Consider the following 26,005-nt stretch of genomic DNA (forward strand, 5'->3'; position numbering starts at 1 on the left):
GTCCATTGACTTATGATTCTTTTTGTTACGTTAAATTTCGAATTAACTAGGTATTTTCGGATGCTGTCTATATCCCATCCCGGCTCATGATTCTCTTCCCGATGGCTATTATATTGGTCTCACATGGCACCGATAGAGCCAGCTGTGGATACAGCGGAGACTGTGAGGGATCACCATCCCAAGGTTTCATAGACAAAAGTCAGACCCAAACAGACATTCAGTTGTCGGCAGGAAATAAGACTGGAATTGTAGACCACTATTGTGGGCTCTCATGGACTCCCATGGGCTCCGTGAACACAGGTCCATGTCGGGGAACGGCGATCCCGTGACCAACCCCGGACTTGGGCGAGCCGAGGGAAAACGACAGCCGATCGCAGCCCCAGGTCCCGAACTCATCGTCTCCTTGTTCATGGCCACTTTCTCTCCTCTTCTCTCTTTGTGACAAGCCTGAAAAGGAATTGCTTCTGCCTCATTATATGCTCCGGCTTGATTCTATGCCCCTGGCACGCAATGGCTGACGGAATGTCGTCCCACACCCAGTTCTCCTCCCCGTCCGCCGCCTCCACCTCCCCCACGAAGCTCTGCTCCAAGACTTACAAGAAAGCTTCCCAACTCTACCTTACACGACGTCTTCCGGAATCGCTTGATACTCTCCAACCTATCATTACAGTCTCGCCCTCGCAGGATGAGCAAATCACCAACGGCGAGCATTCTCCCGCCGTTGCGCCGATCGCCACTGCCCCCAGCACGTGGAGGATTAAGGTGTGGAATCTCTACATCACGCTCCTGAGCGCAATAGTAGACCTGAGTGCGGAAGAGGGAAAGAGCCAGTTCGGCCAAAAAGAGTGGAAAGGAATTGCGACACAAGTGCGCGAAGGTGGAATATGGGACACTGTCGTCGAGGTCGGGTATCAGGGCCGGGAAGGCTCCGTGGACGCAGAGGTCGTCTATAACTTGTGAGTTGGCTTTTTTATTCAGTTGAGTGGTGTTGTAAACGCGTGTCTAACTGCCTCGTTACCTCTGCTCACAGGGCAACTTTACTCTTGACCCACTCCTCCTCGCAGGCGCTCAATCAACAGCGACTCGAAACTTACCTGTCTTCTTATGGACAGCCCAATCTCGACCTGACAGACCGGCTTCAAGATGCATCAAATGGATTCCAGCATCACCGGATCTCCGCCACGAGCGGTACTGATACCCCGAAAGACCTGGCAGCTCGGGTGCGGATCATCGAGTTGTTTACTCTGCACGTTCTCCCGCGGAATGAAGAATGGGAATATGCGACGGAGTTTGTCAATATGAGCGAGGTTCTAGATGAGGAACGCAAAGACCTGTTTCTTCAGACGTTGGAAAGTCTGAGGGAAGAAAAGGAACGGGGCGAGATCCGAGCCGCAGAACTGCAGCGTCAGAAAGACGCCGAGCTGGAGCGACAACACGAGGATCAGCGTCGGCAAGCGGAAGAGGAGGCGGCTGCTGCTGCGCGCCCGCAAGCCAACGGCCATAAGCGCAATACTAGTGAAGTCGACTACGGGATTGAGAAGGGTAGCCCTCGTACACCCAAGTGCAAGGGCTCTAAATCGTCGGACAAGTCGCCAAACAGCAAGCCGAGTACACGGACAGCGCTCCCCCCTCGTTGTCGAAGAACACAAAGAAGCAAGTCAAGTCAGAGCCGCGATCTAGCCAGCCTCGTGCAGTGGCAAACGCCCTTCGAAACCTTATCAAACATATAATTCAGAGCGTATCCGCAAACCCGATGTCAATAGCGCGCACCCTGTTCTTCATCATCGGCATTCTGATGGCCATGAGCCGCCAGGATGTGCGCGAGCGAGTTCGCCGGATCACGGGCTCTGCTTGGCAGAAGGTGAAGGGCACTGTTGGCATGGGGGTGAAGGTCAGCTACATCTGAGATGTCAGTTGGCTACACGGACTTTCGTTTTTTTCTATGTTTTTTTCTTCTCCCGCTTTGAACATTGCATGACCTATCGTGTAGATCCCCCCTTAAATATGGATACTCCCCAATGGCTTCCCTGTCAATCGATGTCATATATACATTTCTTTCCACTGTGATTCTTTTGTCTATGTATTTTATAAGAAATATGTACCACATTTTTTTCACGAGAAGCTTTGACTTTATTTGGTCCAAACATGACCTCTATGATGTTCTTGCTGGATAGGTCTTCACCACAGCAGATATCCTGCGCTCTTTCATCAATCAAGCAATAACCCTGACAATGCATTATTCGGCCAATCGCTCATTCCACTTGCGATCAAACACATTGAGAGACCGTTGGGCTAAAAGACTTTCGTCAGCACTCGTGAAATAACGCCTGCGATGCTAACAACATACCCGATGGAACAACATCCAGGGCCTTGATCGAGACGTTCAATGGCTGGTTGAGCATGTAAATTGCAGCCTTGGCAATATCGTCCGCACACAAAGGCCTGAGATATAATTAACCTAGTGCTCAGTCGCTTTGAACTCTTCCATGAACTTACTCGTATCCTTCAAAAAATGACTCGTACATCTGCTTATCGTGCCCGACCCGTTGCGAATGGAAATTCGTCACAACGCATCCAGGCCGCAAAGCCAGAACCTTGATATTAGTGCCAACCAGTTCATTTCGAAGAGCGTTAGTGAAAGCTTCTTGTGCGGCCTTGTTGGAATGATAGACCGCCTCGCCGGGGAATGGAGGAACTTCTAGACCTGTGACGGAGGTGATGTTCAAAATAGTCCCCGCTTGGCGGGATAGCATGCTTTGGTTCAAGACGGAGTGCGTGACAAACATTGGGCCGTTGACGTTGGTGGAGTTCATAGCCTGAATGTCACTGATTTTCAGGTTGTGGAAGACATTCGGGGCACCGAGTGCAAGGCCAGCCTGTCAAGGAAGATGTTAGGATGTATTTCTCGTTGAGTAGGTGTTTGATCAATGAGTATATGTACATTGTTGATCAGAATGTCAATGCCACCCATTTCCTGGACCGAGGACCTGACAGCAGAATCCACAGCCTCATAATCCCCAATATCTACACCGCGGTAGATAAATTTGAGATCAGGATATTGCTTGGAGAGGTCGTCTTTGAGCCTAGCTAGCTTATCCTAAGAAAACGAATTAGAATATCCTCATTGGTAATCGCGAAGGCTCGCATATTGGAGTGGCGTGAACTAGTTTACCTCGGAGCGAGATACAAGAATAATGTTTGCACCAGACTTGGCAAGCGCTCTAGCGATTGATTCGCCAATGCCCATGGATGCTCCAGTCTATTTGTCGTAGTCAGTCTTATCGGCTTTAAGGTGCAATAGAAGGGAGCTGCTTCGTTTACCAAGAGCGCAATTTGGCCGCTTAATGACATTTTGATTAATAAAACTAAATATCCTTGACCTGTATCAATTAATGTGTGAATACACAGGTGGGAAGAAGGAGATTCTTATGTCCACTTGAGGTCTCCCTTGTCAATGATCTGATTACCAAGCAACATTCTATCATCATCGGATGGTGTCCGACGTCATTGCGCGTGGATCCAATCTACAGTACCCCACTCCCGCACAGAACTGGCTGTTATTTTCTAAAAGAAAATAGACTGTTCGCGTTCATTTGAAAGATAAAAATCAATTAATATAGTAAGTAATTAAATCACAGACTATGGAAGATTAAAACCCATGGGTGAGTCTATTGAATACATAGTGTCCACTATTAGATCTCCACAGCAGCAGAAGTGCCCAAGATCTTGCTACCCTTGCGAGCTGCGACCTTGATATACTTCGCATTAATTCCGTCAAGGCTGGCATGGGTCTCAAAGCCCCTACGCTGGTAGCTTCCCAGCAGAATTGTCTGGTTGGTGGCAGCCAGAGACGGTACTGAGTAGATGGCCCAGTTATCGTACTCAGTAGCACCATTCCAGCTCATGTACACAACAGGAGTGTCCGAGGACTTTTCAACATAGACAGCTGGATTCCAGAAGGGAGTAGCAGTCCATGGGAACCGGAAAGCACGGTAGGACTCAGCGGCCCCAAGTGCTCCGAACTGACCGGAGAAAACAACTTCACCCTTGGGGTTGAATTCCTTGACAATGCTAGAAGAACCGTAACCCATGAACATGTTGGAGTCATAGCCAGCTTCGCCCAGGAACTGGAAGCTACCCTGGGTCTTAGTGTAGACCGCATCGTTAGGATCCGAGACATTGTACATCAGCGAAGCTACATGGGTTATCAAATCAACTTCGAATACCATGCCAGTAGTCTCGCTGTCAGTCTCAGTGAGGGTGTTGGCGTTATTGAATAAGCTGAGAACCAGACTCTCGTCAGTCTCATTGTATACGCGGATATGGTGCTGCCACGAGAAGCTCAGGTCCGAGCCAAAGAAGTCGCCAGTGCCATCGTTGCCGCCCTAAATTGAGAGATTTGGTTTAGTAAATAGTTAATTTGTTTACTCGGAAGGCGTGTACTTACCGAGAGCTGCCAGCGGACAGTACCGTCTTTGTTTAAGTAGAAAGCAGACCAATAGAAGCGAAGAGAAACTATATAGCCATCGTTGGTAGGCATGATCGAGTTCATGTGGTAGCAGTCCCAAGGCGACTCGCGAGATACGCCAGACTGAACAGCATGTCGAGAGTCTGACAGAGGAATCTGGTCCTGGTGATCGAGAGCGCTCCAGGAGAACACAATCTTGTTGGTGACAATATCAATTTCATAGAAGTGGCTGACAGTCATCCACTGGTTAGCCTCGCCACCGGCAGAAGTCAGGTCGTGCTGGGTGACATTGATAGCGGAGACAAGGATGGTATTCCGAGGGGTAATGTAGTGCTCGTGGACATCTATATAAGAATCCTTCTCCTTGCCGTCGGCAGTGACGAAGTGATCATTAAGGGTAATGGTGTGTATCTCCTTATAGGTCTTGTCGAGAATATGGACCTTGCCGTAGCCGTAGCCACCGCTAACCTGAACCTCTCCAGACCAGAAAACAATCACATCCTCGCCGAAGAGCTTTTGCACTTTGAAATCCATAGTAGCCTCTTCAGGACCCTGGTAGATCATGTGGCCATCGTTGTCATAGATGGTGATTGCAGTGCCGGCAGTATTCTCGTTGCGAATAGGAATGAAGATGAGACCAGGATCAACGCCATCAGTCTTGGTAATGGAGACCTGCGGCGGCTCCCAAGGACCAGTTTTGTATGTGGTTTTGCCCCAAGCTGCATCGGACGCGGCCCCGAGGGACAACAGGGAGGCTCCAATGGCGGACAGGAAAGTGCCCCGCATTTTGGCGAGGCGTTAGAGAAAGTATATGACAAGAAAGAAGAGAAGTGACAAAATTAACGTTAAAATTGCGCGATATCAAAAAAGAGCGACTGGAGTAAAGGGGGTATGTACAAAGAGTTGAGACTGTTAGGGGGATCCGGCAGTTCCTTAATGGAAACTATATGGGACCATGCCTAAAATCAGAAAGCTCATCACTTCCTATCATGGATAACGGAGCAAGGGTTTGACTTCTTTTTGGTGGGATCACTTATTTCACCGTCAATCGACAGCGAGCCAAGTTTTGTCCCAGATTGGGCTAAGCTGAAGCCTACCCGGGGATAGGGCAAAGGCTCAGGTCCGCTATCATTCGAGAACCCCACCCATTCTAAGGAAAAAGTTACCCTTAGGGGCGTAAGCCGGCGGGCATACCGGCAACTGACAATCCAGGGTTTGAGCCTAGCTTTCTTGGAATTATGTTTCGATGGATGGCAGTGGATGACTCAGGTGTTCACGGATATAACTCGCCTATTCCGCGTGGAGCTCATGTATTCAAAAATCTTCAGATGGGACCAAGGGTAAAAAAACACTACTATACTCCATAGTTACCCATGAAGTCAGATCGGGTCACGGCGAAAAGCCGATTTCTCCACCATAGACTTCTTGGCGAACCGTAGATCCTAATATGTTGCCTCGTGCTGTTACGATTTGAGACGGATGGAGCCTTCTTTTATTCCTTCGGGTAACATCCACGTTCTCACTGAATCATGGGCTGGATTGTGTTGCGTTTGAAAGTTAGCGATCCGGGCAATGGGATCTGGTGGTTCACCTATTGTAGGAAATGCATTAAAGAGAGAGGGCTCCAAGAATCACCGCCAAAAGATTTGATTTGGTACGTGACGGAGCGTTTTAAGCATTCAATAGACTCACATATGGATTTATACAGCCTTGAGGGATAATATGATGAAATAGTCCAGTTCGTTCCAGCGCTTTGGGTCCGATCTTTGAATACAGATTATAGTGTATGTATTTTGTACGAGTTTTCTTCCGCCCGATGTGGAGATCTTACCCTCACGTTGGGACTTCACTAAAGTGAATAATGAATTATCAGATAAGTTGATCGGCACTAATAGTCCCTAATTTGGATCCACTTACGGGATAGAGCTCCGCCGAGTGGATGAGAGACGGCTGGAAGCTCGGCTAATCGGCTAAGCACTCTTTGCTGTATGTAGAAGAATATTCTACGGAGCACTGAAAAATGAAATACAACTTTCTAGAAGCTTTTAAGCTTTTTGCATGGGCAGAGCCAGCGTAACTTATGGAGTGGATATAGCAGGTGTGCATGGGCCTATGCCAAGCCTGACATATGCACCCCAGAAAGTACTAACTACAGTAGTACTGGCATCCAGCATTTTGTCAGAACCTACACTTCGAATTTATCTGAACTTTTGGCCAGGCTATTCCACATGATATCATTGGTGTTGTTTTCCTGACAGCTTTCGCATTATTCTGTTTGCCGAAAATTGTGTTCATAACCATAAATAAAAGGAGATCATGGATCCTCTTGCAATTCGTTAGACGTACCGCATTTCATTCTCATACGGAATGGATTCAGATTATATAATTATTCAGCGCTGATCCTGAATTACACCTCCATGGCTCTCTGCGGTCCTCTCGGCCACGCCAATCTCAATATCTTCTTGTCCGTTCTGGCCCGGATCCTCTTTCTCGGCTATCCGAGCATGCCATAAACGAAAGAGCTGCACAAAAAATTGGGCAACGCAGATCTGCTCGGTAGTATACAATAAGACTGGCACTGATGTCTTTGCCTTGGTGTAAAGGTCCACCGGAGCCCACATGGCATACAAAAGAGGCAATCCAAGGGCAGTGCTTTTCGCTGGGGAACAGAAACAGACGGCTATGGTTTCCTCTGGGGGCATGCGCTTCAGGATGGGTTCGAACCACCGGTGATGAGCAAGGAACTTCGGAGGCCGTGAGCTGAAGAAGGAAATGATAGTCAGGGCAATGTACAGGGCGATATTGAAAAGCACCACGAAGATAATGCTTTGGGCTGAGAGACTCTGAAGGGCCCCCGTTGCGAAGCAAGAAGAAAAGGTGGTCCTAATGGTTGAGTTAATCGAAGCTTACTTGTATACTTTTATGCAGCTATTCAAATGGCCATGCGGGGCACCTACCAGATCAACAACAACATACAAGCAGTCGATAGCTTTGCCAAGCGTGTCTTCTGGAGCACCCACGCCGTCCGCTCGGGCCAGGTCCATCGAATAATTTGACCCACAAAGAGTGGCAGCAGGACGCTGAGACCGAGCTGCTGGAAGACATTCTTGTACATGCTGCTCAGGCTCCCGCCACCATATCTCCATGTGTCAAATTCGGCTGACTTGGGCAACAGCGTGACTGTCCAAACTGCGGTGATGAAAGGCCCGAGGACATTGGCTAGGAGGACCTCGACGAGTGCCGCCGCATCGTCCCCTCCCGCAGCCCTCGTCATGACCACATTCGAGGCAATCGTGGTGGGAATACAGGCTGTCAGTATATACCCTGCCAACACGGCACGGTCGATGTGCCCAGCTGGGTCGGCAGCCAAAATAATGTGCACCACCGCCAGAACCAGGGCCGGGATAAACAGAAACGAGATCACTTGCACTAGTAGATGCAGCCGCCAGTTCATGAACTGCTTGAACAGCTTCTGGCGGGGGATACTGAGACCGGAAATGAGGAAGATGATCGCGATCACCCCGTATAGCACACTGTATTCGCTCCGGATTACACCGTCGGTTTTGGCAATATCAGGAAAGAAGTATGCCAGCACACAGGCAACACCCATGCCGATTAACAGCCATTGCCGAAGGATCAGGAGCGACACGCGCTTTGTGGCGGCCAGCCACCGGTCAAGGCGCCAGCGGGGAGTCGCATCTGCTACGATCGGAGATTCCTCCATGGTGATTCTCTAGGGGCACATGGGCGTTCAGAAGGGGCAAGGATATTGAAGCCTTTGCAAGTCTCTATCATGAGGTACTTATCGCACTTTTGAGCGGTGAATTGGGGGGTTTTTTTTAGTGCAAAAATCACGCGGTCGGAGCTAGTCCGATCAGCGCGGACTTCCATAACGGCGATTCCTTCAACCGCAGACCATCATCGTGGAGACGCAATGAATCCCTTGCGATACTTCAGAAAGCTTCGGAATATACTTCGCCTGTGCGGTAGAAGACTACGGTCGCTGCCAAGATGTCTGCTCCGGCTCCCCGGACTCACGAGGAGGGGCGAGAACGCCGAAGTCGGGTACCCGACCTTGGCTGGCCGACAGTCGGGATGGCGCCGGGCAGCATGTGAAGTGGCTAGAGCACATGCGCTATGATGCAACCAATGCAGAGAGAGAGGGAGCCGCTCAAGCAGACACACGGCGTATACGGAGTAGAAGGCAGGAGGATCGTTAGATCAACCGCGTTCGACGCAGACCCCTGGCCAGTCTCCCCAGATCCCATGACCCATGGTGTAGGCCTCGGAGTTCCTTGCACTTCTCCGAATATGGGTAAAACATTCAACCGCCGCGTTTTTCCGGGCCAAGTGTGAGTCCCAGCACCGAAACCCTGCCCGCACCGCCTACGGAGCAGACCCGGCGTCCATACAACCACCTCAACTAACCGCCCCGGATTCCCGTCAGATGACCTGGGCCACCGTCGCAAAAGAGATCCAGGGTGTCTTGAGGTCGACTCTGGGCCGCTTTCGGATCCAGCATTGGTCGGATCGAATGACCTAGGCTGGCGCCAGGCCTATAACCAAGTGAACCAAGTGAACCTCGGCTGAGAGGAGCTCTCGAGCTGGCCCGAAATCTCCCGGGAAGAACAGCATGTCCAAGGGGCGGAATCCGCTGCGGTTTGCGGACCAGCGAGTTTGCGGTTCCTCAATCGCGTGCTGGGTCGCCCCGGAGTAATCTAGTCCTCCAGTCTTCTAGAGCCTGGAGGGGAGATCAGTGCCCCGAAGCTCTCGTAGAAAGGGGGAAAATGGGGATAGGGAATCCGATTGCCCATCCCATCTTCGTCATACATAGGCCAATGTAGAAAGGGAACAATCACAAGCCGTCCCCTTTGACTTTTAAGGTCTGTTCATCTACATAGATCATCCTATGACGACAGTGACAGCCCAACTCAAAAGCCTGCAAGCATGTGAAGTCAGATCATTTGGAGATCTGGGGGGGCAATGGCGGTGCCGCAGTCCAGGGCCGTGGGGACAAGAGTCATCCGCCCTTGTTCCCGAAGGCCTCGGGATTGTTGGGGAGCTGCTTCGATCGGAAGAACAGACTGCCTTAAATTAACACTGCCGACCCTCGGCTGGTTCATATTCGATCGATTTTTTCTCTTTGATTCCTCTCTCTTTATTCTGATTTTGAGTAAGATTGTGGACAACTGTGCTCGTTGCTTGTCTCGGGACTTTCGTGCGCGGCAAAACCATATACACTTCCGCTCGTCCAGCTTCCTCCGCTTCCCCGTCATCGTTGTTCCCTCTCCCCCGCAAGGTTTGGACCGCCACTCGGACCGAATTGAATCATCGGCTCTTTCTTAAAGGCAAAAAAAAAAAAAACGTTCAGAGCCAAATCTCTACTCATTGACATCTCTGTCCACCGACCTTTTTCGTTTTTCTCGGTCAACGCGATCTATAGTCTGCCATCCTAGCTTCGGCTTCTATCCCGGGATTGTATACTTCCGACTCCCTCCGCATTTCGCTACTTCGGCTCTTCCCCTAAACGACAAATCGGGTCCACCCTTTTTGCCCCGGCAATTGACCTCCCTTTATTGGTGGTCATCTTAAAGCAAAACTTAGCAAATTCAATCTTCTGGAAGTGAATTGATTTTGGGTCGCCTTGGGTGTGAACACGCAACTTTTGGACCATAGAAAAACCATCCGATTGAAATCATGTCTGCCAAAACAGCCAACGGCAATGGGAGGAAGAGGGCCTCTCCCGCCGTCAACTTGATTGGTAGATAATCCCCGGAATCGTGAGAAAGAGGAGAGCGCTCAATGCTAATGATGTTCTCCCATAACAGCCGGTGGTGGTGCCGGTATGATGGAAGCTCTTGTCTGCCACCCTCTGGATACTATCAAGGTCCGCATGCAGCTCTCGCGGAGAGCGACCGCCCCCGGTGTAAGTGCTACCAGGACGACTACTCATACCATACGTTCTGAGGCCCGTTCACTAATCACCTATCTGCACAGGCCAAGCCCCGTGGCTTTGTGGCCACCGGTGCGGAGATTGTGCGTCGTGAGACTGCCCTCGGTCTATACAAGGGTCTCGGCGCCGTGCTGGGAGGTATTATTCCGAAGATGGCCATTCGATTCACCTCCTACGAGTCGTACAAAGGAGCTCTGGCGGATGAGGATGGCAACGTGACCAGCAAGGCCACTTTCCTAGGTAAGTCATGGTCAAACCAACGACTGCCGGTTAATTCCCTCCGCAATCTCTTTCCCAGTTCGCTAATTCCGTTCGTCCAGCTGGTCTCGCTGCGGGTGTGACCGAAGCCGTGGCCGTCGTCAACCCCATGGAAGTCGTCAAGATTCGTCTGCAAGCACAGCACCACAGTTTGGCCGATCCCCTTGACACTCCCAAGTACCGCAGTGCGCCCCACGCCCTGTTCACCGTGATCAAAGAAGAAGGCTTCAGTGCTTTGTACCGTGGTGTCTCCTTGACGGCCCTGCGACAAGGAACCAACCAGGCCGCCAATTTCACCGCATACACCGAGCTCAAGGCCGCGCTTCAGCGCGCCCAGCCCGAGTACAGTAACTCCCAGCTGCCCTCCTACCAGACCACCCTCATCGGTCTCATCTCCGGTGCCGTCGGCCCCTTCTCCAACGCCCCCATCGATACCATCAAGACTCGTCTCCAAAAAACCCGCGCCGAGCCCGGCCAGTCTGCCGTTACTCGTATCCTGGTGATCGCGAAGGACATGTTCAAGACCGAGGGTGCCCGCGCCTTCTACAAGGGTATCACTCCCCGTGTGATGCGTGTGGCTCCTGGCCAGGCCGTCACTTTCACAGTGTATGAGTTCCTCAAGGGCAAGCTTGAAAAGTCCAATTGGGCTTTCGTCGGCGGTTCATTTGAGGAGTAAAAAAAAGTGTCTCAAGGGTTTTGGTTTGTGTGGAAAGCATGTGATACCATACCAGAGCATGATGGGCGTTGCGTTTCCTCTTTTTTTTTGGTCGTTTTCTAGCGCGGGCAATTTGAACGCCTGCAAGGCCTGTGCCGTTCAGAAGCAAGCTGGTCGGAACTGGTCCTGTACATATTCGCTTTTTTTTTTCTCTTTCTTTCCTTCTTGGTTATAGTGTATACCACATTGTTGGATCAACCAGTGTTTAGCGTGCTGTAAGTTTAGTCCGAGCAATTATCGTAGTCAAGTATGATCAAGTCACCAGTCAATAGAGATTGTATCAGCGACGTCCATATTTGAAACACTTTTCAAGTGTCTGGTGTTCTGAAAGTATCGAGAATGCCGTGGTAAATGGAAATGGGGATGTTGTCGGAGAAGATAGAGACTCAAACCGCATGCCAGGCCACCTCCGCCCCTCATTCACCGCTCCCCTCTTTCTCTCTCCGTAAACAATCCCCCAATCAACCATCAGGCCCCGGAACGTGAGACATCATGCAGTCGGGAATCTCAGGTAAGTTGAACCAACCCAAAGTTATTAACCTCGTCCTTCTATCCAACCATTGGTTATGCCTCCCTTCTCCCGCGCTGACTGCAATGTCTAGTCTCCGCGGAGCTCCAAGATGCCTTTAGTCGCTTCAGCTCCGACACCTCCAGCTTCTGTCTCCCAGTAACCATCACAGCGGAGAGCCTGACGCCGCTGTCCCCGATTTCCTTCGCAGGCGCCTCGGTCGGCGAAGAGGCCTTCTTCGCCTCGCTGCCCCAGATCTCTTCGATCCTGCAGCCCAAGACCCCGCTCTACCTGCTGCTTCGCCGTCCGACCGCCGCGGCATCCTCGCTCATCGCTCTCACCTATATCCCATCCAATGCACCCGTCCGGCCGAAGATGCTCTTCGCCTCTACCCGCTCGACGCTGGTTCGCGAGCTGGGCACCGAGAAGTTCGCTTCAACGGTGTTCGCCACTGAAGAGGAGGAGATCGTGGGGCGGGAGGCCTGGCGTGAGCGCGACGACACCAGCAGAGGCGTTGGGCGGGAAGAACTGATGGGCGAGAAAGAGCGTGAGTTGGAGGCCGTGCGCAGAGCGGAGGCAGAGGCTCGCAATGGCACGCCACAGAGGGATATCGGGATTGGGGGCACTTTTGGCCCGGGCTCAGGATCGGGCATGAGAGTGTCGATGCCGGTCGATGATGCGGCGAAGAGGGCTCTGAAGGAGCTGCAGGAGGGCGGCCTGGTGCAGCTGGTATGCAAGCTCGTCCTACGCTCAACTATTTCACACTCTACATGGTCTTTACGGGGATCCACGTAAGGGGGAGACTGGTGAGAGAATTCATTTGGATTGTAGATGCTAATTTCTGGTTTTCTGATGCAGACCGTTGATATTCCCACGGAGACCATTACTCTCGCCGACGCCAAGTCCGATGTTGACGCTGGCTCCGTTGCCACCCACATCTCTTCCTCTTCACCCCGCTATTCCTTCTACCATTATCCTGGCACAGACGTTGTCGTGTTTGTGTATACTTGTCCCACCGGATCATCGATCAGGGAGCGCATGCTGCATGCCAGCTCGCGGAGAAATGCCATCTCGGTCGCCGAGGGCGAGGGGCTCAAGATCTTGAAGAAGGTATGGATATGCACCACATCGGGCCCGGCAAGGGCGTGGAAGACAGACACTAACGCTCGTGGATGATAGATTGAGGCCTCAGGCCCAGACGAAATCACTGGAGATCGGCTGAAGGAAGAAGTTCACCCGCCACAGGATCAGGGTACTGCGCGAGGATTCGCTCGTCCGAGACGTCCGGGTCGGTAAATGCCGTTTTGATTGATGAGAAGCGTCACAAGCACACGTATTTATAACAGCATTATATAGCCCTGCCAACCATCATGAGACCCGAATGGAGCCCGCGTGCTATAGGTTGAATGCGTAGAATGGCACACCTTCGTTGGCTATTAGGCTGAAAGGGCTGAAAACACTTAAGAGCAAAAAGACCACAAGGCCCGCGCGTACCTCACCTCCACCCAGGTGCATCGAGCACACCCAGCCAGCCACGGAGGAGAGAGCGCAGGCCGCGATCAATTATTTCGAAAACTTTTCTTCTGGTAGAACAAGTCTGTCCGCGAACTGCCCAGATTAATAATCTTCGGACACCCGTCGCGATCCTTCTCCAGACGCGTGCATTCGAAGCAGTAGAAGGCGTCACTGATGCCCTCGCCACCGCAGACAATGCACTTGTTCTGGTAGTTGCCGAACGAGCACTCGTCGCAGATTCTCACCAGGGTGGTTGGGCGCACGTAGGAATCGCACACGGGGCATTTGCCATCGCACTTGTCGCAGAGCCGGCCGATGGAGATACCGGGCTGCTTGCGGCACATGACGAGATCGGGGTGATGGCGAGACATGGTGTATGAGAGTGTTTGATGAGGTGAGGAGGAGAAACCGGAGGAGGGAGAGGTGAGGAGGGAGAGGTGAGGAGGGAGAGGTGAGGAGGGAGCTATGTTAGGGATGCGTGGAGAGAAGAAAAGAGGCCGGCGGAGGTTTGGCCGGGTCCGTGCACGTGCCACCACGAAAGCAAATGGCGGCACGCGAACTACAGTAGCAGTATACTTCTCGTTTGACCCGTAGTATTTAGTCTACCTTGCAAGCAGACCGCCTAACAGTCTATCAGTGGCCACTTCCCCTTCGCGCTCTTTTAGCCTTGATACATCATCCCCTTGCTAAACCTGGCGGCCTTCGCTCCCTCGATCGACTGCAATGTCTGAGGTACTCAGCAATTCCACATACGAGCTGATATTTAAGAATTACCATGACTGGAGTGCCCACCGTCCATCGCACACTCTGACATTTCGTAATAACGGATTGTGTTGGTGGTTAAAAGTCTCTGTGGAAGGATCTCTTCCAACAACGATAACAACTTTGGGGTATCTGCGGCGCCGCTCGACTTTCCGAGAGTTTCTTGAAAGGATTGACTTTAGTCAAATGCAGCTTTAAGACAACACCATGTCAAGCATTATCTTGAATTTGACTGAGGAGAGCCACCATTCGCTCCCAATCCAGGCTGCATCTCACAATACTGAAAATTTCTATATCGCTGCGTCTCATCGAATACGTTGCATAAGTGAGGAAGATCCAAATCGAGTCATATATCCTCCTATTTATCAAATCCAGTATCTCCGAACCTTTGATGCGAATTGTCTGTAGATAGATGAATTCATCGCCCCCACTGTATCTACTGTCATTGTTGAGCAGACAAAGTATGCTTACAAGACTATCGACCGGCCTATCTACGAACCCAGAGACACACAAGATATCTTGCGCGAGATCCATACACTCGCCCAATTTCACGGACAGCCAAATATTGCACAAATAGTCGGCCTTGTGGTATCCGAAAATCCATACCAAACAAATCCATTGAACAATATGCCTCAAGTGATTAGAGGTTTTCTTCTTGAGTACTATCCTGGAGGATCACTAGAGCGAGTCGCCAGTGAGGGGACACCCACAAGTGATCTTTCGCAACTAAGATGGGCTATACAGGTGGGAAGAGCATTAAGACAGTTGCATGAAAAGAAAAAAATCATCTTGATGTGAAACCTTCGAATATTGTTCTGGATGCTGAAGGAACTGCTTTTCTTATCGATATTAGCGGGGTCGGTTCTTATACGTGGGAGTGGCTCTCACCGGAGATGAGATTGTTCCTTGAACAGAACGATGAACAGACACCTGCTGACGCCCAACTATGTGCGCGAATTGCGACAGATTCTTGGGCGTATGGCCGGCTACTATCAGTTATTGCGAAGGGAAGTTGCCCTGGTCTTGTACGTGAGAAACTGCGAGACATTTCTAATAGTTTGACAAAGGCGGAATCAGAGGCTCGTATCAGTCTAAGTGCAGCGCTAGCAGACCTGGAAACAAGCTGGGAAAAAGCCTCACTATAGGCAGATAGTGACCTGTTTGTCAGTTGATTACTACTAAAATAGAAGCAAGTCTACATATAATCAAGTAATTATTCCAGCTTATGCATCATAATTGAGATATTACTCCAATACGTAGTGTAGTGGGGAAACAGCCTACGGTAGGCTGGATCTGATTGGACGCTATATTCCCAGTACACATTCTTTACAGTCCTAACTTCATCACCTAGAGAGATCCGAATGTAACTCTAACACTCTCTATATATCAAACAGCATCTGCTTCCTCTCTGGGAGACTGTTCTCCAACGTGGTGTATGGTGGTTTGGTGCAAGTAGAAACAATATACTACGACTGAGAGGGATTTTCTCGGCACATTGAAGACAAAAAATGCACTTCGGACAGCAAAACTCTTCTATGTACTTGCTCATAAGAAGCGGGTAGACTTCACTGGTTGATCAATGTATTTTACCTCGCATTGCTTCGGATCCTAGAGGGATCCGCTTTGCTATTTCGAGCCGTATTAGGAGTTATGGCTACGATGGGTATTTTCAGCTATGATCCCCAATGCCATGCTGGTGACAACATACGTAACTTGAACTTATTTAACAAGATGCTTTCCTCGACCTGAAGCTAAACTCCATTGGCTTAGTCATCAGCGTCGGCGGCCCGCAAAGGTCGCAAATGAACTTCAAACTTAAGATTAGCCGCGGCTGACTAAACTGCCACCGAGCTGTCTTGGGGTCGAGTCAACTCTGCCTACTACCACCCATCTCACGCCATCCGTATTTCAGGACACTATGTCCGAAGGGTAAGGCAAATTTCTTTGGCACAATTTGTGCTCCATTATGTACAAATAAACTTGCTGACACCAGGTCTTTCCCGCTGTACAGGACACTTGCATCGGCAGTCGCCGTGCCAGAACAAGATAATCTACGCCAATCCCCTGAGTTCCCTACAAAACGACGAAGATCCTCAGCGACTGATCACGATTCGAAGCGTCGTCGGTTCAGTAATGAAGGCGATCTCTCTCCGCATTCCCAGCACAGGCAGCTGTCGCCACCGGCGTCGGCAGCGCCTGAAAAGCCCACCGAGCGTAAACCAGCGCGACAAGGACGAGAAGATGAACGTCGGCGGGGACAACGCCTGTTCGGCGCTCTGCTGGGCACACTCTCACAGCGCGGATCGAACTCACCGGCGCAAAAGCGACGCGCAGATATTGAGAAGAGGCAGCAAGATAAGCTGAAGTCGCAGGCGGAGGAGTATGATGGATTGAGAAAGCGCCGGAAAGAGCGTCGGGAATTGATCCGCAAAAAAGAGAAACCTTTCTATGAACGTGAGGCGGTAAGCTATTCCCATTTTATCGCGATAGAATTGTTCCAAAGTACTAATATCAACGACGATGCAGATGCGCACGCGTCATTCGAATTTGATCGCCATGGCCCATTTTCTGAAGACGAGTACTGAACCCGTCCTAGTATGTACTAATCCATTCACAATCCTTTGAATAATATTCGTGTCGCGAAAATCACTAACATCTGTGACGCAAAGTATTACAAGCCGTGGCAACTACGATCCGGCGATGAAGCAGTGATTCGAGAACAGATCGAAGAAACCGAAGCGAGAATCGCTCGTGAAGTTGCCGAATTTGAGGCCCAGTATCCGTCCGAAGCCTTTGTGCCCGAAAAATTAGAGCCCATCGCAAAAGAGCAACAACCGGTAGGGCATGAAGAGGAATCAAGAAATGCGCAGCAACAGGCTGAATCCACTACCGAGCCAGCCTCCGCTCCGAACCCCGAAAAGACTTCAGCCGAGACCATCAGTGCCGCAGAAATACATGGAAGCAAGGAACAAGGTTTGGAGCAGGCTCCATCTGATGTGGCTTCCCGTGATGAGCAAGAAATTGCCGGCCACGACCATGATGCACATCGCGCCCATGACGATGATGGAGGGGAAGTGGAAGAGGATAACGAGGATACTGTCATTTATTAGCGATCATATATCTAGCTTATTTTTCATGATATCATGCCCATCTGTATTATGTGATCTAACTTGTGCTTATCAATCTGTGATGCAACATCACCGTTGAGAGGCCGCAGCTTCACAGCCGAGGCATCTCGACGGGGAGGGGGTCCCTCGGTTTCCCACACGTCCCGCCCACCTCGACACATAGCCAGTGCCAATGGATTATTTCAATTCTTCAGAATATTTGTCTTCTTCTCCACAGAGCGCTGGTGCCGTTTATAGGGTCTTTATTCTTGGTTAAATAGTATCCAACTATTCACGTGACGATTGGGGTGATATTCTCCTCGACATTTATATATAGCAGTTTCACGAGACTTCAGGCCACCATCATTTGATCTTGATTACCCCACTCTTTCAAAGAGACACATCGACGAACGTTACCCAGACTCATACTAGCTTCTGGAAGCACCAAAAGATACCATTCAGCATTACCATGTCAGTCGATAAGATCCGAGTGTCAGGCGACGCGCGCATTGAGTACAAATCCGTGACACTTAATGGGCATAAATACGGTTCGTATGTCTGAGACTACCTCAGACATTTAACAGGTCAAAATCGGATAAAAAAGAAGTCGTTCATTTCTGACTCTTCATGTGTGACGCTCAGGTTATCTTCTCAGTCAACCACAATCGGGCAAATGCCGAGCTACCATCTTCCTGGTAAGGCCAACTGACACACTCCAGCCCCTCAGTGCCGTGTAGTCAATGGCAAGTGACTATCATCTAGATCCATGGCTTCCCAGATATATCCATGGGATGGCGCTACCAAATCCCCATGCTGGTAGACATGGGGCTCAAGGTCGTCGCTCCCGATTGCCTGGGATACGGCCGCACTGTAAGTGGAGCCCTGCGACGCCACAGAACCTTTAAACAAAAATCCCTGGAGAACCTAGTATAACACATAGTCAGGATGCACCCGATGATTACGCGCCATACTCTCACAAACGATGTGCTGATGATATCAAAGCCCTCGCCTCTCAGCTTGGCGAAACAAAAATCATCTTAGGCGGGCACGACTGGTAAGAAAAACCTCTCTTCCTGAAAGATCTAAGGTCCTGGATTGAACACTGATTGTCAAAGGGGTGCTGCCTTTGCCTACCGTATCGCCCTCTGGTATCCGGAACTAATCAGCCATCTGTTCACGGTCTGCGTCCCCTATGCACGGCCACAAGCACAGTTTCTTTCTATCGAGGAGCTTGTGCGTACCGCGGCCCCACATTTCACATACCAACTGCAGTTTGCAAGTGGGGACCTGGAGAAGGTCATACGCTCCAAGGGCGAGATCAAACAATTTTTGAGCTCGTTGTATGGTGGGCGTACGGCGAAGGGCGAGTTCGGCTTCGATGCTGAAAAGGGTGTTCTATTGGATAGGCTGTCTGACTTGAAGCCGTCACGGTTGCTGAGTGAAGAGGTATGAAGCAACATTTCGAAGTAAATTATGCTCTGCGCAGGCTGCCTTTCGACTAACAAAATGAAGGAGCTCGAGTATTACTCGACTGAATTTGCTAGGAATGGGATCCATGGTCCATGTATGTTGCCTATTTTTCGTTTCTTTTTTCTTCTCTTCCATGGCGACTTGATTAATGAAATCGTATAGTGAATTGGTACCGGACCCGCAAGGTTAATCACGATGAAGAGCTGGAGATTCTTGATCGCACAATCACCATCCCCGTGCTTTTTATCCAGGCATTGAGGGATCAGTCTCTCCCACCCCACCTGGGTAAATCGATGGCCAAGCACATTTCGAACTTGACCTTGAAGCAAGTGAATACTGCACACTGGGCGTTGTGGGAGAAGCCCGAAGAGGTCAATAGCATTCTTGCGACCTGGCTGAAAGACGTTGTTTTTGCGGAAGGCCGACTTGGAAAGCTTTGATTGGATGGTTCATTATATATGTATGTTACTGCGCGTATCTATTGAAACCAAATTGTGTTGAGGCAATCTAAGCAAAGTTTTCGAGCTAGAGGACTATCTACCCTGCTTTAAACAATATGGAAGATGAATATTGGGGTTCGTTAAGACATAAAAAAAGAAGTCACCCTTCGGAACAGAGGGAAAAAAGCATATATAGCCAGACTTAAAAAGCAACCACCCCCTTTTTTTGGCCAAAACCTTGCAGACTTGATGAGAAAGAGTGTTCGGGAATCAATACTGGAAGGTCTTAGTGTCAATTTTGCACCCAACTTTATCGATACGGTCAACAAAGTCTTGACCCAAAGTTGCCGAGGTGACAATGCCACCACGCGAGACCTTCTTCACCTTCTCCTCCTCATCAAGAATGACCATGGCAGCCTCAGCAAGCAGCAGGCCGGTAAGCACGTACATGCTGCCCTCGAAAGTGAACTTGCCAAAGACGCGCTTGGGAGCGGGAACATCCTGATCCGCTTTTGCGACAGCATGATACTCAAGGCGGTCATGCTGCGAGGCCTGCGTGGTGGGGCCCTGACCAGGTTGGTAGATAAATCGACGCAAGAGTGTGCGCACGGGAGGAATGGCCAGAAGGGAAATACCGATTAAGAAGCCAACGTGAACGAGCACACCGAGAAAGGAGTTGCGTACGTGTAAAAATTGACGGAAGTAGAAGCGATTTCCGTAGAGTTCTGGCATTAAAGTGCTGCTCCGGTGCACAGTGGTGATGTCTACCATGGCAGACGGGGAAGTCGTCACCGTACCCAGATCTCGGATCCACCGTGCACCGAAGAGCTTGTGGATAATCGATTCGCGTGGAATATCCTTAGGCGGGGTTGATGCTGCCAGCGAGAAAGGTGTCATCGATTTGACCAACTCCGAGGACGGGAGCCAATCGAAGATGCTCAGAACGGTGTTTAAGGTGCCGCCGCTAGGACCAGATGATCTATGGCAATCAAATTTAGAGCGAGGACCTCAAATTTGAATGTCGAGATACTTACTTGAGCTCCTTAATACAGCAATCAATCTCCCGCGTCTGGGAGGCGAGCTCCTCCCGGACGTGCTTGACAAGGGCAAAGGCCAGCATGTCGGCTGGGACACTTTCAACTCCAACCGAGGGAATGATCTGGACGTGGTAAGCATGCCATAGATTTTAGTCCATCACATCGCGACTTACAATGGCGCCATTATTTTTCGCTGTTTCATGATACTTGTCCACGATCACCTTAACCCATGGGGTCTCTCCGGTTCTGCAAAGGTTAGCGCGTACGTCCCTGGGTTTAAACGTGAGAGGGGGAAACATACGCATCCACATAATGAGTTCCATGAGATGCGCAAGCTTCCACCACTGGCGTTGAGTACAAGTGATACGGGCCGACACAGTTGATGATGAGCCTTGTCTTCTGTGCCAGTTCGGTCAAGTCGGCTGAATTGAGTTGGACCTCAAGGACATCTATGAGTGGTGCAAGTTGGGTAATGCAAGTTAGACGTATTCATAATTGGGAGCTAGAGGTGAGGACCACATAGAAGCGTAATAGAATGGCTTCATACCTGGTTGAAGTCGATCTTGGTTCAGTGTTTCGAGCTCCTGGACAATGGGGTCCATTTTTGCTGCTGAACGGCCCGCAATGGCCCATTTCAGATTGGTAGGATGGTTCTTCACGATATGGTCCGCACAAAATCTACCGGTGTAACCGGTGGGACCTAGGAGGACCAGATCATACTGTCTGTTGGAGGACATTGTTGAGTGAATGGATCTGCGAAGTTTTGCAGAGGTAGTTCCACTGAAGGGGGGAATCAAGCTCGGCGATCACAAGCTCCTCGGTCCGGTGGTCAGGGGTGGTAGAGGAAGGAGGGATTGGGGTTCACAGACGAGCGAAGGAGAACAAGAATGATTTAGGCTCTCACTCCGGAATCTCTAGCAGGATACACAGCTGAGACGCCCCTCGGCACTTAATATTTTTGCAGTCGAGATATTGATCGAGCCGCGGGAGCTTCCACGTGACCGGATAGTTCAGTTGCGCCGACGGACGATTTAGAGCTTGTTTGGAGAGGACGTGCACCCTTGATTGGGTGGAAGCTCGGATTTGAGATAGAACTGCAATGGTCTATTTATTTTTACAGCAGGGTCTGGATGGGAACGACCGTATAAATTAACACTCCTCCTTTATGGAAATTCAGAAATCTCCACAATGAGCATCAAATCATGGACTCTCCAACCAATCAACGTCCGAGTCATCCTTCAGGATCATGACGTTTCGAAGGAAAAGGGACCGCACTGAATCAGATGCAAATGGGACAAACAAGTTGGCGCTTGACGAATATTAAGTAATCCAGGAGGATGAGACCGCACGATGACATAATCCACCATGGAGCGATCACCTAAGCCATCAGGTGACCACACTACGCCAAGGCCCTGTGCCCTAAGCGAGCCCACCCACAACCACTCTTCTAAAGCCTCTTTTCGATCTCCTCGCTATCCATCTTCACCCTCAACAGCCGCACTGAAGCCAAGATGACCAAGCGCACCAAGAGTATGTTGCGACCCTACAATTAATCCCGACAAATGTTCACAATTTGTTCCCCCCGTTCTTGTCGCTAATTGTCTTCCACAGAGGTCGGTATCACCGGTAAATACGGTACCAGGTATGCTCAACGCCCATGATTCCTCGACCACACCCCTCGGAACGACCGTGATCCCTTCCAACGAGACACGACCAGCCCGACCAGAAGATCCGATTATTGACCACCCTCTTTTTTCAACAGATATGGTGCCTCCCTGCGTAAGCAGGTGAAGAAGATGGAAATCACCCAGCACGCCCGCTACGTCTGCACTTTCTGCGGCAAGAACACTGTTAAGCGCAAGGCTGTTGGTATCTGGGAGTGCAAGGGCTGCAACAAGACCGTCGCCGGTGGCGCCTACACCGTCTCGTAAGTCGCCTTCAGGTCCTGAAAATCAAACCATGAGTTCGATTGTGCAAGGAGAGGAGGAAGAAACCAAGGACACTCCATCGCGGCACGAGCCAGATCTGGACTCGCGGAACTTTATCAGTGATCAGCTGCTAATCATAGACTTGTTTGACAGGACCCCCGCCGCCGCTGCCACCCGCTCCACCATCCGTCGTCTCCGTGAGATCGCTGAGGTTTAAACGGGATAAATGTGGTTTCCTTTCTCTCTTCTACGGTTACGTCTGAATACCAAAAAAATGAAAACTTCGGAATCTTGAGGATTTTGCATGATCACGTTTCTCCCCCTTCTACCGTATAACCCGACGAGAACCGTCGCGCCTGAATGCCGTCCATCATCAGAACCCAGATGGCAAAAATTAGTTACGACTCGGAGCAGATAGACGCATCCACCCATTTCAAGTGTCTCGGGTTCAGCTATGTCTCTCGCTTGTGATAATCCCGTTCACATGTGAGGGCAACATGGTTCTTCGACGGTCTGTCAGTGTTCATGGCCGGCCCATCCATCTATCCCGGGTCGGCACCGGGCAATAAACGTAGATTTCACCCAAAACATTCCACGCGCAACTGCCCGACTATCTGTGATGTTGGTTCAAAGACACCCAACTTCTCTGATCTCAAGTCCTGCATCCTTGATTTTCCATCTCCCGGTTCCTCGCATTGGCCCGCTTTCCTGCAGGGACGCCCAGCGAGGTCGCCGCTCCAACGAACAATACTCCACATACCACCAGGGCTACGTACCCGCATGACTCAGATCAACTTCAGCCGATCAGGGCTCCAAAGGTCCTTCAGGGATGGGAATTCTCGTATAATAGATTTCTAGCGAAGTACCCACTCTGGCCATCATTATCGAGCCCGGGTTGTAGACTAGTGTGAACCGGCGCTTCCACCCCTCCAACGTATGAATCGGCGCCTACAGCAAGGGCGTAGGCTACCACCGAACCCCCCTCCACAAGATCGAGACGGTCGGGGCCTCTCAGTCCTTGTGAATCACCGGAACACTCAGCATCATGAACATAATTTTCCGTGCCATCTTATTCGCATGCGCTGGCGGGTGATTCGCCTCTGTCACGTTGCCGCCCTGTTTTGCGTTAGACTGGAAATCCGGCCCACCTTCAAAAGGCCCGGCTTCTTCTCCACCTTGCACTTCTCTCTACACATCCCTCCTTCTCTTCTCCACCCACCACTCTTTATATGCTTCATGCCGCGTCTCAGTCGTTCCTCTCCTGGTTTTCACTCTGTCCATGTCCGACACCTGCATTGTCTGTTTAGGAGACCTTGGCGAAAGCGCCAGTGATCCCCTCGCCGTCGAGCCCGTGCCAAGACCCGATACTTTCGATCATGCTGACTCGACGGGGAAGGCTCCTGTAACCCAGGAGGACGAGGATCCAGGCCAGATTGCCCAGTTGCTTCCTTGCGGTCATATTTTGCACAATAATTGTCTGAAGCCCTGGGTCGAACGGGCGAACAGTTGTCCGATATGTCGGCGCAATTTCAATATGGTCGAGTTGAGTGACCATCCGGGAGGTATGCACAAAGCGCCTCCCTTGCACTAGTCTGGGGATTTTGGTTGAGATAGATCTTGGGTTTATGTACGATGATACTGGATGCTAACGATCCCGTTTTTGCCATACAGGTCCTGTGACGTCGTCCTATGCCGTTCAAGATCGGACTCAGGTCGCCGACATCGATCCATCGATGATCATCGAATATGCGGAAGATGATCTCGCTGACTTCCATCCCTGCACAATATGTGGTCAGTCAGATAATGAAGACGTCCTTCTGCTTTGCGACGGCTGTGATGCGCCGTCCCATCTGTACTGTGTTGGCTTAGATGCGATCCCCCCGGCTCTTGGTTCTGTGACCAATGTGAGACTCAACGTACTCTGGGATCAGCTGCAGAGCATATTTCCCGACCTCGGCCTTCCCGTTCGAACTCCCGGCGAACTCGCCGTACACGGGGCCAGCAACGTCAGCACCAGAGCAGGAACCAAATCAATTCCCTCCACTGGGCCCGAGTCTGGCAGTCTGTGTGGGACCATTTGAATCTCGACTTAGATTTTCCGTTCGACGACGAGCGATCAGCCGAGCGTCTTGCCCAGGAACGCCGCCGCGAAGAGGCTAACCAGCGCGAGTTTCGCGCATGGCAGCGGCGCTTCGAGGTCGCAGAGCAGCAAGGCGGTGGAAGTCGATTTAGAGACACTGCTTCCCTCTTTGACATCCATCCCGCTCGACCATCACGGCCTCGTGTACCCCGAGAACCGACTCCAGAACCAGAGTCCTTGGAAGAAATGCGAGCATGGAACGCATTTGAACGTGCTCGAGAAATCGAAAATAACCCCAATGCAGCTCGGAAGCGCAAAGAGCCGACATTATCTCCCTCTCCCGAGCCGACAGAGCCCGAACGGAAACTCAAGCGACCCCGTACGAGGAGACCCCAAGAGCTCGCTGCGATGGCTCAACAAAATGGAGAATCTTCAAGAGCGGCAAGTTTAATAGCAAGTGCGAATGCGAGTGCAAACCCAAACACCAACACCAACATCAATGCGGACGCAAGATTGAACGGGGAAACCATCGGCGAACCAAGTTTTCTGTCATCTTTGTTGAAGGAGGTGGAAGAAGCATCGAACACAGACCGCACAGCTTCTCATGGACCATCGGCTCCCACATCTATTGCTCCTACTGACCATGCAACACCCGGACCATCATCGCCGTCCATATCTCCTGTTTCCTCCCGTCATTCTTCTCCCCGGTTATCATCTATCACTCCACCTCCCTTGTCTCGTAACCGACCTATCTCCCCTCTACAACTCTCTTCTCCCGTCGAACCATCAACTCCTCCATTTTCTCCCGAGGTTTCCTTCTCCGGGAGCCCATCATCCCCTTCAATAACCATTGAGAATTCATCTCTCCAGCCCGAGAGAGCCCGTCCACGCTCCCGCATACCTCAGAAGGCGCTTCAAACAGCATCTTCTCGATCGTCAGATTCATCCCCTAGCCGTGCGGGTCCATCCCTGGCGGTGAAATCCGACATCCAGAAGATGGTTGGTACCGCCTTGAAACCCCACTATCGCGAAAAGACAATCACCAAAGAGCAATATACCGAGATCAACCGAAACATCTCTCGCAGGCTTTACGAGCGAGCTGGAACTGCAGAGTCGCTCGAAGCGGACTCCCGCGCGAACCTACAAAGGGCTGCAAAATTCGAAGTGATGAAAACCATCGGTGCCCTACGACACAAGCCCAAGGACAAACAGAAACAGCCTGTGTTGTCTACAGACTCAGACGGCGATTTATAATGAATGCTATGACATGACCCTCTCTTCACTGTTTCTCGTCGGCATTTTCATGGCGTTTATTTCTCAGCAGGTCTCCGAACAGATCTTCAGGCGTTTTGTTTCGAGATGGTCTTCATTGAAATGGCGTTTGTTTCGATATCATATCGGAGACGGAGTCTTGGTTCACCTAACGGAACATTTGCATGGGATCCTTGTTTTTGTCTCACATGCCCCTGGCAACGGCGACTTAGGATAGGATAGGTGTTAGTTTTCTCTGAAGTTGATTCTTCATAAATTCATAGTACTCTATTTCAATACTCATCTAAGCATGTGCTTTGAAAAATTACGTAGTAAAGTATACATAGATTTTGTATCTCAGTAAAAGGACCTCTGTTGAAATTCTGCCTACTGGAAACGAGCGATAAGAACACACTCATAATAGTCATACGCGCATGTAGATGATGTAATTTCCTTCTTATGTCCTCTCTCACCACAATGCCATCCCTGCATCATCACTACTACTGATTTGGC

At 50.6% G+C, this 26,005-nt stretch overlaps 13 protein-coding genes across 13 annotated transcripts; 8 read left to right on the forward strand and 5 right to left on the reverse strand.

Moving 5' to 3' along the window:
• Positions 1-510: 510 nt before the first annotated feature.
• Positions 511-1,906, forward strand: pex26 (the record flags this gene model as incomplete). The annotated part of the gene is made up of 3 exons (XM_057076793.1): positions 511-956; positions 1,031-1,551; positions 1,590-1,906. The coding sequence occupies 3 exons, from the start codon at positions 511-513 to the stop codon at positions 1,904-1,906; spliced, it is 1,284 nt and encodes a 427-aa protein (XP_056936298.1).
• Positions 1,907-2,236: 330 nt separating this feature from the next.
• On the reverse strand, positions 2,237-3,351 carry N7462_005069 (SDR family oxidoreductase; the record flags this gene model as incomplete). Its single annotated transcript, XM_057076794.1, has 6 exons — positions 2,237-2,292; positions 2,348-2,442; positions 2,497-2,876; positions 2,942-3,097; positions 3,173-3,259; positions 3,322-3,351. 6 exons carry the CDS (start codon positions 3,349-3,351, stop codon positions 2,237-2,239), a joined length of 804 nt encoding a protein of 267 aa, XP_056936299.1.
• Positions 3,352-3,692: 341 nt separating this feature from the next.
• On the reverse strand, positions 3,693-5,254 carry N7462_005070 (arylsulfotransferase family protein; the record flags this gene model as incomplete). The annotated part of the gene is made up of 2 exons (XM_057076795.1): positions 3,693-4,385; positions 4,448-5,254. The coding sequence occupies 2 exons, from the start codon at positions 5,252-5,254 to the stop codon at positions 3,693-3,695; spliced, it is 1,500 nt and encodes a 499-aa protein (XP_056936300.1).
• A 1,604-nt stretch (positions 5,255-6,858) lies between these two features.
• Positions 6,859-8,192, reverse strand: N7462_005071 (uncharacterized protein; the record flags this gene model as incomplete). Its single annotated transcript, XM_057076796.1, has 2 exons — positions 6,859-7,351; positions 7,426-8,192. 2 exons carry the CDS (start codon positions 8,190-8,192, stop codon positions 6,859-6,861), a joined length of 1,260 nt encoding a protein of 419 aa, XP_056936301.1.
• Positions 8,193-10,165: 1,973 nt separating this feature from the next.
• N7462_005072 (putative succinate:fumarate antiporter (Acr1)) lies at positions 10,166-11,355 on the forward strand (the record flags this gene model as incomplete). The annotated part of the gene is made up of 4 exons (XM_057076797.1): positions 10,166-10,229; positions 10,297-10,394; positions 10,466-10,661; positions 10,742-11,355. 4 exons carry the CDS (start codon positions 10,166-10,168, stop codon positions 11,353-11,355), a joined length of 972 nt encoding a protein of 323 aa, XP_056936302.1.
• Positions 11,356-11,886: 531 nt separating this feature from the next.
• On the forward strand, positions 11,887-13,198 carry N7462_005073 (twinfilin; the record flags this gene model as incomplete). The annotated part of the gene is made up of 4 exons (XM_057076798.1): positions 11,887-11,905; positions 11,997-12,631; positions 12,761-13,012; positions 13,082-13,198. 4 exons carry the CDS (start codon positions 11,887-11,889, stop codon positions 13,196-13,198), a joined length of 1,023 nt encoding a protein of 340 aa, XP_056936303.1.
• A 263-nt stretch (positions 13,199-13,461) lies between these two features.
• On the reverse strand, positions 13,462-13,788 carry N7462_005074 (PHF5 family protein; the record flags this gene model as incomplete). The annotated part of the gene is made up of 1 exon (XM_057076799.1): positions 13,462-13,788. One exon carries the CDS (start codon positions 13,786-13,788, stop codon positions 13,462-13,464), a length of 327 nt encoding a protein of 108 aa, XP_056936304.1.
• A 1,309-nt stretch (positions 13,789-15,097) lies between these two features.
• On the forward strand, positions 15,098-15,324 carry N7462_005075 (uncharacterized protein; the record flags this gene model as incomplete). Its single annotated transcript, XM_057076800.1, has 2 exons — positions 15,098-15,204; positions 15,237-15,324. The coding sequence occupies 2 exons, from the start codon at positions 15,098-15,100 to the stop codon at positions 15,322-15,324; spliced, it is 195 nt and encodes a 64-aa protein (XP_056936305.1).
• A 773-nt stretch (positions 15,325-16,097) lies between these two features.
• On the forward strand, positions 16,098-17,289 carry N7462_005076 (pinin family protein; the record flags this gene model as incomplete). Its single annotated transcript, XM_057076801.1, has 4 exons — positions 16,098-16,108; positions 16,191-16,641; positions 16,706-16,774; positions 16,849-17,289. 4 exons carry the CDS (start codon positions 16,098-16,100, stop codon positions 17,287-17,289), a joined length of 972 nt encoding a protein of 323 aa, XP_056936306.1.
• A 466-nt stretch (positions 17,290-17,755) lies between these two features.
• N7462_005077 (alpha/beta fold hydrolase) lies at positions 17,756-19,196 on the forward strand (the record flags this gene model as incomplete). The annotated part of the gene is made up of 7 exons (XM_057076802.1): positions 17,756-17,834; positions 17,929-17,981; positions 18,049-18,156; positions 18,231-18,340; positions 18,402-18,732; positions 18,799-18,850; positions 18,919-19,196. The coding sequence occupies 7 exons, from the start codon at positions 17,756-17,758 to the stop codon at positions 19,194-19,196; spliced, it is 1,011 nt and encodes a 336-aa protein (XP_056936307.1).
• A 270-nt stretch (positions 19,197-19,466) lies between these two features.
• On the reverse strand, positions 19,467-20,970 carry N7462_005078 (saccharopine dehydrogenase family protein; the record flags this gene model as incomplete). The annotated part of the gene is made up of 5 exons (XM_057076803.1): positions 19,467-20,175; positions 20,231-20,355; positions 20,407-20,479; positions 20,535-20,682; positions 20,781-20,970. The coding sequence occupies 5 exons, from the start codon at positions 20,968-20,970 to the stop codon at positions 19,467-19,469; spliced, it is 1,245 nt and encodes a 414-aa protein (XP_056936308.1).
• A 774-nt stretch (positions 20,971-21,744) lies between these two features.
• N7462_005079 (60S ribosomal protein eL43) lies at positions 21,745-22,378 on the forward strand (the record flags this gene model as incomplete). Its single annotated transcript, XM_057076804.1, has 4 exons — positions 21,745-21,763; positions 21,845-21,875; positions 21,996-22,160; positions 22,315-22,378. The coding sequence occupies 4 exons, from the start codon at positions 21,745-21,747 to the stop codon at positions 22,376-22,378; spliced, it is 279 nt and encodes a 92-aa protein (XP_056936309.1).
• Positions 22,379-23,440: 1,062 nt separating this feature from the next.
• Positions 23,441-25,495, forward strand: N7462_005080 (putative PHD and RING finger domain protein; the record flags this gene model as incomplete). The annotated part of the gene is given in 3 exon segments (XM_057076805.1): positions 23,441-23,723; positions 23,833-24,013; positions 24,031-25,495. The coding sequence occupies 3 exon segments, from the start codon at positions 23,441-23,443 to the stop codon at positions 25,493-25,495; spliced, it is 1,929 nt and encodes a 642-aa protein (XP_056936310.1).
• Positions 25,496-26,005: the final 510 nt, after the last annotated feature.

This window comes from Penicillium macrosclerotiorum (genome assembly GCF_028827735.1).
Source record: "Penicillium macrosclerotiorum strain IBT 26536 chromosome Unknown utg000003l_segment0_segment0, whole genome shotgun sequence".
NCBI lineage: Eukaryota > Fungi > Ascomycota > Eurotiomycetes > Eurotiales > Aspergillaceae > Penicillium > Penicillium macrosclerotiorum.